General features: G+C 47.7%; 1 protein-coding gene across 4 annotated transcripts in view; it reads left to right on the top strand.

Annotated features, from left to right (window-relative positions):
* Positions 1-6,921: 6,921 nt before the first annotated feature.
* TRIT1 (tRNA isopentenyltransferase 1) overlaps positions 6,922-13,644 on the top strand; it is a 45,440-nt gene continuing 38,717 nt past the window's right edge. For 2 of the 4 annotated variants that reach the window (XM_040974283.1, XM_040974286.1), the window contains exon 1: positions 6,925-7,115. In XM_040974283.1, the coding sequence (XP_040830217.1) occupies positions 6,942-7,115 (174 nt within the window). In that variant the 5' untranslated portion in view covers positions 6,925-6,941. Of the gene's footprint in view, positions 7,116-13,644 lie in introns of all 4 variants that reach the window. The other 2 variants (XM_040974284.1, XM_040974285.1) reach the window with 2 other exon arrangements.

The following is a 13,644-nucleotide window of genomic DNA, read 5'->3' as shown; positions in this document are numbered from 1 at the left end:
GATTTATTTTTATTGGATAGGCAGATATACAGAGAGGAGGAGAGACAAAGAGGAAGATCTTCTGTCTGATGATTCACTCCCAAAGCAGCCGCAATGGCTGGAGCTGAGCCAATCCTAAGTCAGGAGCCAGGAGCCTCTCCTGGGTCTCCCACATGGGGTACAGGGTCCCAGGGCTTTGGGCCGTCCTCGATTGCTTTCCCAGGCCACAAGCAGGGAGCTGGATGGGAAGTGGGGCTGCCAGGATTAGAACTGGCACCCATATGGGATCCCAGCACGTGCAGTGAGGACTTCAGCTGCTAGGCTATTGCACTAGGCCCCCTTTCTTCGTTTCTGCTATCAAGCTGTACCTATCCTACTCCCCGAACTGTTTTCAGTTTCCTAAAGAAAGAGGCAGGTGCAGAAAAAGGCAGCCTGATCATACCGCTAAGATATAGGACAAACAAATACAATAGGAGTGAGAATTAAGTAAATTGACTAAGACTTTTTTTTCTTTTTGACAATCTTTACATGGTTAATTAGGGCAAAAAGGTTCAAGGGCTACAGGAAAGTGGGTAAGGCTATTATTTCCACACTCTTTTCTCCTATATCTGGGGTAAAGCAGGAGGTAAAGGGAGAAGCCCCACCCAGTCTCCCACCCATCCCAGGTGTCTGATGTGGGGCATGCTCCGAGGGTCTTGCTCAAGTGGTTTTTTTTTTTTTTTTTTTTTTTTTTTTTTTTTTTTTACGGAGAAGAGATTTAGATTTTATTTTATTTTTTTTTATTATTATTTTTTTTTTTATTGGAAAGGCGGATATACAGAGAGGAGAGACAGAGAGGAAGATCTTCCGTCCGATGATTCACTCCCCAAGTGAGCCGCAACGGGTCGATACTATGCCGATCCGAAGCCAGGAGCCTCTTCCGGGTCTCCCACGCGGGTGCAGGGTCCCAAGGCTTTGGGCCGTCCTTGACTGCTTTCCCAGGCCACAGGCAGGGAGCTGGAAGGGAAGCGGGGCTGCCGGGATTAGAACCGGCGCCCATATGGGATCCCGGGCGTGCTAGGCGAGGACCTAACCGCTTGCGCCACCGCGCCGGGCCCGCTCAAGTGGTTTTGATAGTTCAACAGTTATGAATCACTGCCATTCTCGGACTGAGACTTTTCAAAATGGCAGTTCAATCAGGGAATTATTGTTTTAAAATTTTGTACTTATTTTCATTGTATCTGAAAAGCAGAGCCACAGAAAACAAGTGACAGTACAGACAGATATCTTCCATTTTCTGGTTCACTCCCCAAATGCCCACAGCAGCCAGGCATGCACCAAGCTAAAGCCTGGAACTCAACTGGAGTTTCCACTGTGTAACAGGGACCCAAGGTTTTCAGCCTTCACCATGTGCTGTCACCCAGGGTGTGCATTAGCAGGAAGCTGGAATCAGAAGAACTGGGTTTCTAACCCAGATGATCTTACGTAGGGTACAGGCACCATTATGGCAAAAACAAGCTCCAAACAAGAAATTATTTACCTCTGAGTAACTTGAGGATCCCTAATACCCCATTCCTAAACTGTGGAGTAAGTTCTTCTTAGCTGAAGCCATCCTGGAATTTTTTAATTTAAAGCTAGAATTCCTGGGTCCTGTGCCATGGCGTGTTGAGTTAAGCCTCTGCCTGTGGTGCCGGCAGCTCATATGGGAGCTGGTTCAAGTCTTAGCTGCTCTACTTGGCATCTAGCTCCCTGCTAGTGGCATGAGAAGCAGCAAAGGCCTTAGACCTCTGCTATCTATGTGGGAGACCCAGAGGAAGCTCTAGGCTCCTGGCTTTGAACCAGCCTAGCTCAGCCCATTGCAGGCATCTGGGGAATGAACCAGCGGATTGAAGATCTTTCTCTCTGTGTGTCTTTCCTCGCTTGCTGTCAAATTCATCTTTCAAATAAAAATAAATACATCTTTAGATAAAGTTAGAATTCCTTTGCCCGCAATAACCTGTGATAGTGAAGTACATTGAAGATGGCCTTTCACATGCTTACCTGTAAATACAGTCACACACTTTGAGAACCTTCCTGGACTTTGAGAACTTCTGGACCTTGCTTTCAGCATAGAGTGACCTATACCTCATCTGATCATATGGAAGATGGGGAAGAGCTTCAGGTCGATGCCTGGGCATGAGCACAGATGGCTTCTCTGATTCCCTTTTGCCTCCTTATTGCCGTGCAAAGCTTCCCATTAGAGGGCTGCACATTGTTTTTCTAGAAATGCTTATTAACTCTTGATCATAGACTGCGATTTTCTGATTGTCCCTTGAACTTAATGTCTCTAATTAGAATTTCAAGTCACGGAATATCTTGCAGGAACTATTTTTAGTGTCATGTGGAGTTCAGAAGATTATGAGGGAAGCAATTACAAATGCAGTAGCCTGAAGTATTTACGGGGTGGGGATCTGGCGCTGCAGTTAAGATCCCGTTTTGGGGGAGGTAGAGGAAGTTGCATGATGGTTCAACTGCCTAATTCTCCACCAGCAAGAGCTGGGATCTCATAAGAGCGCCAATTCATGCCCCAGCTGCTCCACGTCCATCCAGCTCCTTGCTTACGGGAAGCAGTGGAGAATGACCTAAAGCTTGGCCCCCGACACCCACATGAGAGACTCATAAGAAGCTCCTGGCTCCTGGCTTTGGATTGTCTCAGCTCCAGCCATTGTGGCCATTTGGAGAGTGAACCAGCAGATGGAAGACCTTTCTCGCTATTTCTCCTTTTCTCTGTAAATCTACCTTTCTAATAATACATACATACATACATAAACATTTTTAAAGACTCAAGATGTTTCCTCCCCCTTCTTTCCTTCCTCCCTCCTTTCCTCTTTCTTTTTAAAATATTTATTTATTTTTATTGCAAATTTTTATTACAGAGAGGAGGAGAGACAGAGAGGAAGATCTTCTGTCCAGTGATTCACTCCCCAGAGGATCACAATGCTGGAGCTGTGCCAATCCAAAGCCAGGAACCAGGAGCTTCTTCCTGGTTTTCACGCAGGAGCAGGGTCCCAAGGCTTTGGGTTGTCCTCAGTTGCTTTCCCAGGCCACAAGCAGGGGGCTGGATGGGAAACGGGGTTGCCAGGATTAGAACCAGTGCCCATATGTGCAAGACTTTAGACACTATGCTACTGCACCGGTGCCACCTTCCATTTCTTGAGTGGTTAGGTTTGTGCACTTCTGATTCCAGCTTGCTGCTAACAATACTCACCTTGGCACCAGCCGGTGATGGGTCAAGTAGCTGGGTCCTTGTCCTTCCATGGAGCTCCTGATTGAGTTCCTGGATCCTGACTTTAGCCTGACCCAGCCCTGGCTATTGAGGGCATTTGGAGAGTGAACCAGTAGGTAGGAGATGCCTAACTCTGTTTCTTTGTCTCGCTGTGTCTCTTTGCCTTTTGAATAAAATAAAACAAGAACAACAAAATACATAAAAATTTAAAAAGCGTTTTAAAAAAAAAAGCCTTTCTCCATTCTCTTTTGGAAGGAGATTGGCTGCATTACAATAGATGGAAATGGCACTGTGTTTTTCTCACTTCTCCTTTGGTTTGGACCACAGGCTCCGTTCTGATTTAAGAGTCTTTCCTGCTCAGTATTTCAGTGATAATTCTCCCCATGGTCTATAGGATCCCTGTTCTCTTTGTTTCCATAGCAACAGTCCTGTGTTGCTTGGCTAGAAGCAATTTTCTGCTGCTGTGGTGAAGCCCCATTTTTTCATTCCTTTCTTCCCAGTTGCCTTGGTAACCAGTCTCTTCCTCTTCTGGTCTCCCAGTGGTAAATTCCAACTTCTCCCCCCTCCCCAACTCCTTTTTTCCTCCCTGTCTGTAACAGTCACCTGCTCACGACTTGGACAGGGCTATCCCATCTGTGAGTGAGCCCACTCTGTCATAGTCAGATTGTCATCATGAAATCAACCCCCCCTCCCTTGCTTTATTTGCATCCTGTCTCTGCTCTGCCATCTTTCTAGTGGTTGTCATGGCAACTGTACCCTCTGAAAGTCTCCAGGCAAAGACTCTACAGCTAACAACCATCATGTGAATGCATCTGCCAATATGCAGCCACACATCTCCGTTTTAAACCTGGTCCCAGGCGGGTACTGCAAATGGGAGAGAACAGGGCATTTGATCAAAGGAGGCTGCATTGAGAAGCAGATACAAGGGACCAAGAACTGGGGTCTGGTGTTCTCCCAACAGGGGCCACTATCCCAGTGACAATTCAGGTGGCTGAAAAGATGTATTCATACTGGCAGTGATTCCCAGTATGCCCATCTAGAGACCCTCGTCTGACCCGAGAACTACACACAGCCAACCTCAGGAAGAAAGCAATTAGAACTCTTCAATTGACTAACAGGGAGTTAGCTCAATAGATACTTAAGCACTTTTACACATCACTGAAAATTTCTCTGCCCTTAGGCTATTGCTCTTACCTCTTCACCAAGGCAGACGGGATGCCACCATTATAATAAAACAAAGTATTCAACAAATGCTGGTGTGTGCATGTCAGGGCGTTGTGCGTGTCAGGCAGGCAGTTTTCACACCGCACTTCATTTTTTCTTTATAGCAGTCTGGGAGATAGTTTTAAAGATAAGAACTCCTGTGGTGGCATTGTGGCTTAGGGGCATCAATTCTGGCCCTGGCTGCTCTACTTCAGATTGCAGGGATCCAGCTCCTTGCTGATGTGTCTGCGATAGCAGCGGGCAATGGCCCAGGTGCTTGGGTCCCTAAACCCAGAAGAAAGTCCTGGCTGTTGGCTTTGGCCTGGCCCAGCCCTAGCTGTGTGGCCATGCGGAGGAGGTGAGCCAAAGAATGGAACCATCTCTCTCTCTTTTAAAATATTTTTTAAAAGATTAATTTTAAAGATTAATTTTATTTTTATTGGAAAGACAGATATACAGAAAGGAAGCGACACAAAGAGGAAGATGTTCCTTTTGTTGATTCACTCCCCAAGCGGCCACAATGACTGGTACTGTGCCGATTTGAAGCCAGGAGCCTGGAGCCTCTTCTGGGTCTCCCGCATGAGTGCAGGGTCCCAAGGCTTCGGACCATCCTTGACTGCCTTCCCAGGCTACAAGCAGGGAACTGGATGGGAAGCAGGGCTGCTGGGACACAAACCAGCGCCCATATGGGATCCTCACATGTGCAAGGCAAGGACTTTAGCCGCTAGGCTATGGCGCTGGGCCCAACCCTTCTCTTTCTCTGTGTCTCTCCCTCTCTCACTATAATTCTGTTTTTTAAATTAATACATAGATCTTAGGGAAAAAAAGCACTCTGAGGTTGGGGCAGAGGTTGTTGTGCTGCAAATTAGGCATCTCATGTTGGTGCATCCCAGAGACATTGCTTTTCATCCAGTTTCCTGCTAATTCCTCCTGGGATGCAGCAACGGATGTGCCCGAGTTCCTGTCACCCATGTGGGAGTCCAGGGACACTGGCTTTAGTCTGGCCCACACCTGGTCATTGTGAGCATTTGGGGAGTGAACAGTGGCATGAAAAACTCTGTTTTTCTCTTTCTGTCACTCCACCTCTCAAGTTGATGAAAAAAGTACACATTACAAACAGGAGCTCTGAGGCTGAGGTGCTGTTAACGGAAGTGACCCAGCTGGTAAGTCTCAGAGCTAAACTCTGAACCCAGATGCATTTGATTATGAAGACTTACTCTGTTTTCTTCCTTTTGGTTCATTAATTTCTTTTTACTTCTTTTTAAAAAAGATTTATTTATTTATTTATTTTTTAAAGATTTATTTATTTTTTATTACAAAGTCAGATATACAGAGAGGAGGAGAGACAGAGAGGAAGATCTTCTGTCTGATGATTCACTCCCCAAGTGAGCGCATTGGCCGGTGCTGCGCCGATCTGAAGCCGGGAACCAGGAACCTCTTCCAGGTCTCCCATGTGGGTGCAGGGTCCCAAAGCTTTGGGCCATCCTCGACTACTTTCCCCTCGACTATTTTCCCAGGCCACAGGCAGGGAGCCTGATGGGAAATGGAGCTGCCGGGATTAGAACTGGCGCCCATATGGGATCCTGGCGCGTTCAAGATGAGGACTTTAGCCGCTAGGCCACGCCGCCGGGCCCCAATTTCTTTTTCCTTCTCACAACACTTTCTTATTTGAAATGCAGAGCTAGACAGGAGAGAAAGAGAAAGAGTTCTTCCCTCCTGTGGTTCACTCCCTAAATGGTTATAACGGTCCATGCTGGATCAGGCAGAAACCAGGAGCTAGGAACTGCATCCCAGGTCCTAATGCCATGGTCAGTGCCTAAACACTTGGGTCATCTGCAGCTCACATGGGACTCAAATGGGCTCTCAGATATGGGATGTTAGTACCACAAACAACGGCGGGACCTAACACACTACAATGCTAGTCCCACAAAACCCGAGTCGCCTGAGCTTCAGTGTTCTCTGGTTCTAGGCCGACTGCACCGCGGAGTGAAAACTCAGCAGAGCTGAATGCCACACCCCAAACTCCTTGGCTCCAGGAGTGATAGGGAAGCCATTTTAAACATTCTAATTATATGGGTTTTTAGTCGGTACCAGGTACTGTGCTAAGCATTGGAAATAGAGTTATGATCTAGGGAAGAACTGACCTTTGCATTTATGGAACTAACAGCCCAGAGTAGAAGTTAGACCATCAACAAGAGGCTAATACATAATTTTGCATTGTAATTGGTGCTATGAAGAAAAATAGTTGGATACTGTGAAAGAACGAGTAGGAACAGATCTATTTTAGTTGGGGTTGTCATTCCCCTTTCCAGGCAGCAGGGAGTCGAGGTTCTGGCACTAGATCGTGAATAGCGGGGCAATGCGGAGCCTCCTAAGCCGCCAAGGACTTGCTGCTGTTGGCCGCCAGCCTCCTTTTGCACTTTAGTCCCCGCCCCTCCCGGGCTCCACCTCTACGCTTACGCACCGGGGTTGCCATGGGGACAGCTGCTCCTGCGCAAGCGCAGAGGCCTTCAAGATGGCAGCGGCTACGGCTGCACGAGCGCTGCCCAGGGGCCCAGGGCTCCGCGGCCTGCCACGAAGTTTGCCTCTGGTGGTGATTCTCGGGGCAACTGGCACTGGCAAATCGACCCTGGCGTTGCAGCTAGGCCAGCGGCTCGGGGGCGAGATCGTCAGCGCCGACTCCATGCAGGTATGGCGATGCTGCTGGCCTCAGGCCTGGGGAGCCCCGGGGCCGCGCGCAGGCCTCTGGTCGGTGGCCTCCCTGTCCTCCCTGTCGCGTGGCGGTCGTGAGTGATCTGAGAAGCCTGTGGGGGTCAGAGAGGGTAGGGGAGCGAACCTGTACCCAGCTCGGCGTCTTTATCATCTCACGAACTTCTCCTGACTTTACTGTTTGGGAGCCACTGTGAGTCTGTCCACTTATAAATGGAGGGACATTGGGGCCTTAGGGAGGTGGAGTGACATATAGGCACCCAGTAGGTAACTTCTGAATGACAGTGATTCCAGAGGTTTGCTGTATGTGGTCATTCTTCTAACCCAGACAGGCCAGGATGAATTGGATATTACATTTAAGTGTCTCGTGGGGGGAATAATGTTCCAAGGTGGACAGTCAGGAGACCCGGAGTCCAATCTGGAATCTGCCCCGACCACGTGCTTTAGATGAATCATGTCGTCTGGACGTTGTTGTGTCTATTTACCGAGTGGGGAAAATCCCTATTGTGGGGGTGTGATATTTAATAAGTGAGATCACAGATGTTGGAATGGAAAGTGGGGTGGCCAGTTGCCGACATAAATGCTTGCTGAAGTGGACTTTTTTTGAACTTTGACTGCTGTGAGTTAAGAGGCCTTTGTCCTCTTCTTTGAGCTGAAGGCCCAGAAGGGGTATAGTACTCCTGACATTTGGGAATGTTTGTGCAAGTGAGTGACATTTGGGTAAATTTCTGATGAAGGAACTGCAAAAGCTGTGTGTTGAGAATTACAGTTCCCAAACGACATAAATGAAATGTTAGATGTAAATTGCCCTGCGCTAAGGCCAGCTGGCACCTGTTGGGGTGTCGGCAGCAAAAGGGGCAGACTTGTCCCACACTACCTCACACTACCCCGGGGCCCGCAGGCAGTTTCTGCCCTCAGTAGTTGATTTGAAGGGGATTAGAGCATCTGCCTACGTCAGTTGAAAGGCAGAGTTCCTAGAAAGGGACAGAAGGATCTTCCAATTGCTCGTTCACTCCCCCATGGCTGCATCATTGGTTTGTAGCTGTAGCTGAGCCAATCCAAAGCCAGGAGCCAGGAGCCTCATGAGTGCAGGCTCAAGGAATTGGGCTGTCTTCTGTTGCTTTGCCAGGTACGTTAGTAAGGAGCTGGATCAGTAGTAGAGCTGGTAGTCCTGGCATGATGGCTCAGTGGCTAAATCCTCACCTTGTGTGTGCCAGGATCCCATATGGATGCCAGATCATGTCCTGATGGTCACTTGGGGAGTCAATCAGAGGACGAAGACCTTTCTGTATTTCCTTCTCCTGTAAATATGCCTTTCCAATAAAAATAAACAAATCTTTAAAAAGAGAAAGAATATTGGGCCCAGCACAGTGGTCTAGCGGCTAAAGTCCTCAGCTTGAACGCTCCAGGAACCCATATGGGGACCGGTTCTTATCCTGGCAGCTCCACTTCCCATCCAGCTCCCTGCTTGTGTTCTGGGAAAGCAGTTGAGGACAGACCAAGGCCTTGGGACCCTGCACGCGTGTGGGAGACCTGGAGGAAGTTCCAGGCTCCTGGCTTCGGATTAGCACGGCCAACGTTGGCTGTTGCGGTCACTTGGGGAGTGAATCATTGAATGGAGGATCTTCCTCTTTGTCTCTCCTCCTCTCTGTATATCTGACTTTGCAATTAAAAAAAAAAATAAATCTTAAAAAAAAAAAATAAAAAGAGAAAGAATATAAAGTGGAACTGCCAGAGCTCCAAGCAGCACCCTTATGAGATCCTGGTCCCGAGGCAGAGGCTTAACTTACTTTGTCTTGGAGCTGGCCCCACAGTTAAATATTTTCTGAGATAAGGACTTCAGCCTGACATCCTCTTGCCTTTGTTTCAAGTAGGAAGAGTATCAGCCACACCAGCTTCCTGTAGTGACTGAGTGAGGTAAAGTGTGTGAAGGTCTCTCTGTGGTAGCTGCTGTTTTCTATAAGGCCTCTTGGAAGAGTCAGAGTCAGAAGCCCTCTCCTCCAGGTGTGGTGCTGCTGACCTGGAAATGAGGCGGAGCTAGAGGTAACGCAGGGGACAGATAGTAATGGTGTTTTTTGTTTTTGTTTTTAATTTTTATTTTATTTTTATTGAAAGTCAGATATACAAAGACGAAGACAGAAAGAGAGGAAGATCTTCCATGTGATTCACCCCCGTAACAGTCAATCCAAAGCCAGGAGCCCGGAGCTTCTTCCAGGTCTCCCGTGTGGGTGTAGGGTTCCAAGGCTTTGGGCTGTCCTTTACTGTTTTCCCAGGCCACAGGCAGGGAGCTGAATGGGAAGCAGGGGCTTCTGGGACATGAACTGGTGCCCATATGGGATTCTGACACGTGCAAGGCAAGGACTTTAGTCACTAGGCTATGGTGCTGGGCCTGTACTGATGTTTTCAAGGCAGCTTGGATTAGGCAGGGTTGGGAGAGGCAAGACTACTGGCGCTAGATTTTATAAACTATGAAGTTTTATAGAATTTCTGAAGTGGAGACATCAATGTAGTTTGGTTAGTTGGGGGAAAGCTCTCTGTAAAAAGACTTGGAAACTAGATTGGTTTTGGATAGGTAAGATGAAAAAAAGGTCTGTCAAGATAGAAGGAACATGAATGCAGGTTTAAAAGGGGAAACAGGCATAGTGTGAATATAGGACAGCAAAAGGAGAGTGTTCAGGAGGGAGGTGTTGTAGGTGTTGTGGAAGAGTGATGAAGGCGTTCTGTCCAGAGCAATCCTTTGAGAGAAATGGGCATGATGGGTTGGACTGAGAATGGGTGGGAGGAGCATTTTAAAAATCCAGACACACCTGGTACTTCAACTGGAGTCCAGTGTCCCTCAGTGAGATGTAGTTACTTTGAGGGTATCCAAAATTGTCTTGTATTTCTGGTTGGTGTGGTGGTAGTAGGGATGGAAACCTGGAGAAAGATGTAGTATTTTGGCAGGTAGCATCATGTGGAACTATAATTTGGTTACTGGATTGGGAAATGAGAGTTTAAGTATACAGTGTGAGTCTGTATTCAAGTGCCTGGAGAGTATGGTGAACCCGGAAGTCAGGGAGACCCTGCTTGGCACGGTGGGAGTGAGACCTTGCTTGGCACGGTGGGAGTGGCAAAAGGACATGCAAGAAGTTCACACGTTGGGGGTGTGGGGAGTGCTGTAACAGGAACCCCCTCCTGGACCTGGGCACTTGCTCCTTTGGCCTGGTAGAGTCTTCCTCTCTGATACTGCGTAACCTGCTTGCATGTTCCCTTTCTTTGCTTGGGTCTTTCTTTCTTTCTTTCTTTCTTTCTTTCTTTCTTTCTTTCTTTCTTTCTTTCTTTCTTTCTTTCTTTCTTTCTTTCTTTCTTTTTGTTTTTTTTTTAAAGAATTGAGTCCTTTTATTCCATTTAAAAGTATTCTAACTTTAAAATAATTTATTTTTTTTTTTTTAAAGATTTATTTTTATTATTTTTTCATTGGAAAGGCGGATATACAGAGAGGAGAGACAGAGAGGAAGAGCTTCCGTCCGATGATTCACTCCCCAAGTGAGCGCAACGGGCCGATACTATGCCGATCCGAAGCCAGGAGCCAGGAGCCTCTTCCGGGTCTCCCACGCGGGTGCAGGTTCCCAAAGCTTTGGGCCGTCCTCAACTGCTTTCCCAGGCCACAGGCAGGGAGCTGGAAGGGAAGCGGGGCTGCCGGGATTAGAACCGGCGCCCATATGGGATCCCGGGCGTGCAAGGTGAGGACCTTTAACCACTTGTGCCACCGCGCCGGGCCCTAAAATAATTTATTTTTAATATTGAAAATTTAATAGTTGAGTGTGATACATGCCCATGTGAGCTTCTGATTAGGGTGGGGAGGACCAGGTATGGAGGAAGGTGGGTGGGACATATGTTTCAGTCCTTTTTTTCCCCCTCCTGTGTCTGCAGGGGAGGAGGGGGAGAGAGCCATTCCTTGCTGTCAGATTGCATCAGCACCCAGGGGTGGGCGATGTTCACGGATAACATCCTAGAGACCCCGAAGTGGGGAAGAGTGTTCCAAGGCTGTTTCTTGAATGGTTTCGATAGTTAGGAGAAGTTGTTGGTTTTGTTGCTACAAGGTTGGGAGAGAAATTAGACAAAGAGCTCCTACCTGTAACTTCAGTTCCCAAGTGCTTGTCCGTGGCTGGGGCTATTATGCCTGGGCCAGGCAGATGGGAGATGGGAATCAGCAGCTCAGTCACCTGTCTCGGATGGGGGTGGTGGAGGGAGGGCAAGCTGTTCCTGCTTGCAGTGGTTGCTGCCGCCTCCTGGAGTCTGCATTAGCAGGAAGCTGGAGTCAGGATCTGTAGGTGGGTATCACATGTGGGTACTCTGTGTGGGCTCTGAGCATGAGCTCATAACTGCCATGCCCATTCCCAGATCTTTGTGTAAGTTCTCATTATTGGGACCTTTTTCTGACTTCACACGCATCACCAATAGGCCCTGTCCAGAAAGTGTTCTCAACAACTTCATTTTGTTCATTTCTCAAACAATCTTCAGTAAACAAGTAAGTTAGTGGGTTCTGCGATGAGGCTTGTGTATAGCTCTGTAATAGTCACTCCATTCTCAGAACTACTTCCTGGGGTTACTGTTGAGGCCTGTGACATCCGCATCCCATAGGAGCACTAGTTTGGGTCCTGGTCATTCCATTTGTGATCCAGCTTCCTGCTAGTGGCCTGGGAAGGCATCAGAGGATGGCTTAAGTCCTTGGGCTTCTGCACCCAAGTGACAGACCTGGAGGGAGCTCCTGGCCTCGGGCCAGCCCAGTTTTGGCTGCTGTGGCTTTTGGGAGAGTAAAAAGCAGATGAAAGATATTTCTTTTTGTTTTTCCTTCTCTCTCTGCCACCATGCCTTTCAAATAAAAATAGGTAAATCTTTAAAATTTTATTTGGAATGCAGGGTGACTGATATAGGGAGAGAAAAATCTTCCAGCTGGTTCAGTCATATGACATATACCAGTTTCACCGGTGGCAGGTTTACGCACTGTGTCACAATGCTAACCTCTTGGCTTCTTCCTTCTTTCTTTCTTTCTTTTAATATTTTTTATTTCAAAGTCAGTTTTTTTTGAAATTTTAAATATTTATTTTATTTTTTATCTTAAACATTTACTTTTAAAAAAATTTTATTGGGGGCCTGCTGTGATAGTGTAGCGGTGAAAGTCCTCACCTTGCACATGCCAGATCCCATATGGTTGCCGGTTCTAATTCTGGTGGCCCTGCTTCCCATCCTGCTCCCTGCCTGTGGCCTGGGAAAGCAGTCAAGGACGGCCCAAAGCCTTGGGACCTGCACCTGTGTGGGAGACTGAGAAGAGACCCCAGGCTCCTGGCTTTGGATCAGCTTAGCTCTGACCGTTGCAGCCACTTGTGGAGCGAATCAGCAGACAGATCTTCCTCTCTGTCTTTCCTCCTCTCTGTATATGTAACTTTCCAATAAAATTTTTTTTTTTTTTTTTAAAGATTTATTTTTATTATTTTTTATTGGAAAGGCGGATATACAGAGAGGAGAGACAGAGAGGAAGATCTTCCATCCGATGATTCACTCCCCAAGTGAGCCGCAACGGGCCGATACTATGCCGATCCGAAGCCAGGAGCCTCTTCCGGGTCTCCCACGCGGGTGCAGGGTCCCAAAGCTTTGGGCCGTCCTCAACTGCCTTCCCAGGCCACAGGCAGGGAGCTGGAAGGGAAGAGGGGCTGCCGGGACTAGAACCGGCGCCCATATGGGATCCCGGGCGTGCAAGGCGAGGACTTAACCACTTGCGCCACCGCGCCGGGCCCATCCAATAAAATTTTTTTAAAAGATTTATTTATTTTTATTGGAAAGGCAGATTGACAGAAACAGAAGCAGAGAGAAAGATCTTCCATTTGTTGGTACACTCCTCCAAAATCCCAACTGCCAGAGCTGTGCCACGCCCAAGCAAGGTGAAGATTTAGTTATAGAGCCATCACACTAGGCCCTAAATCAATCTTTTAAAAAAAATTGTAAAGCATCTGCCTGAAATTATAAATTGCCTTGTATCTTGTACTTTGTCACCCTTTGTCCTGCTTTAACTGTGGGTTAATACTAGAGCAAGCCCTGCAGAGCACTTCCTTTGGAGAGAGAGTGTTGGTTTTTTTTATTTTTTTTTTTTTTAAAGATTGATTTATTTTTATTGGAAAGGCGAATATACAGAGAGGAAGATCTTCTGTCTGATGGTTCATCCCCCAAGTGACTGCAATGGCTCAAGCTGAGCCAACCCACAGCCAGGAGCTCTTCCAGGTCTCCCACACGGGTCCAGGGTCCCAGGGCTTTGGGCCGTCCTCGATTGCTTTCCCAGGCCACAAGCAGGGAGCTGGATGGGAAGCGGGGCCGCCGGGATTAGAACTGGTGCCCATATGGGATCCTGGAGCATGCAAGGCGAGGACCTTAACCACTGTGTTATCCTGCCGGCCCTGCTGGGTTTTGTAAACATTGAGTGTTAAGTGGTTTTAAGTGTTGAGGTAACTGCCGTGTGGTGGTGCAATGTAGCA

This window comes from Ochotona curzoniae, unplaced genomic scaffold (assembly GCF_017591425.1).
Source record: "Ochotona curzoniae isolate NIBS_2020 unplaced genomic scaffold, NIBS_Ocur_1.0 contig_2404, whole genome shotgun sequence".
Lineage (NCBI taxonomy): Eukaryota > Metazoa > Chordata > Mammalia > Lagomorpha > Ochotonidae > Ochotona > Ochotona curzoniae.
This window is presented reverse-complemented; position numbering and strand designations above follow the sequence as displayed.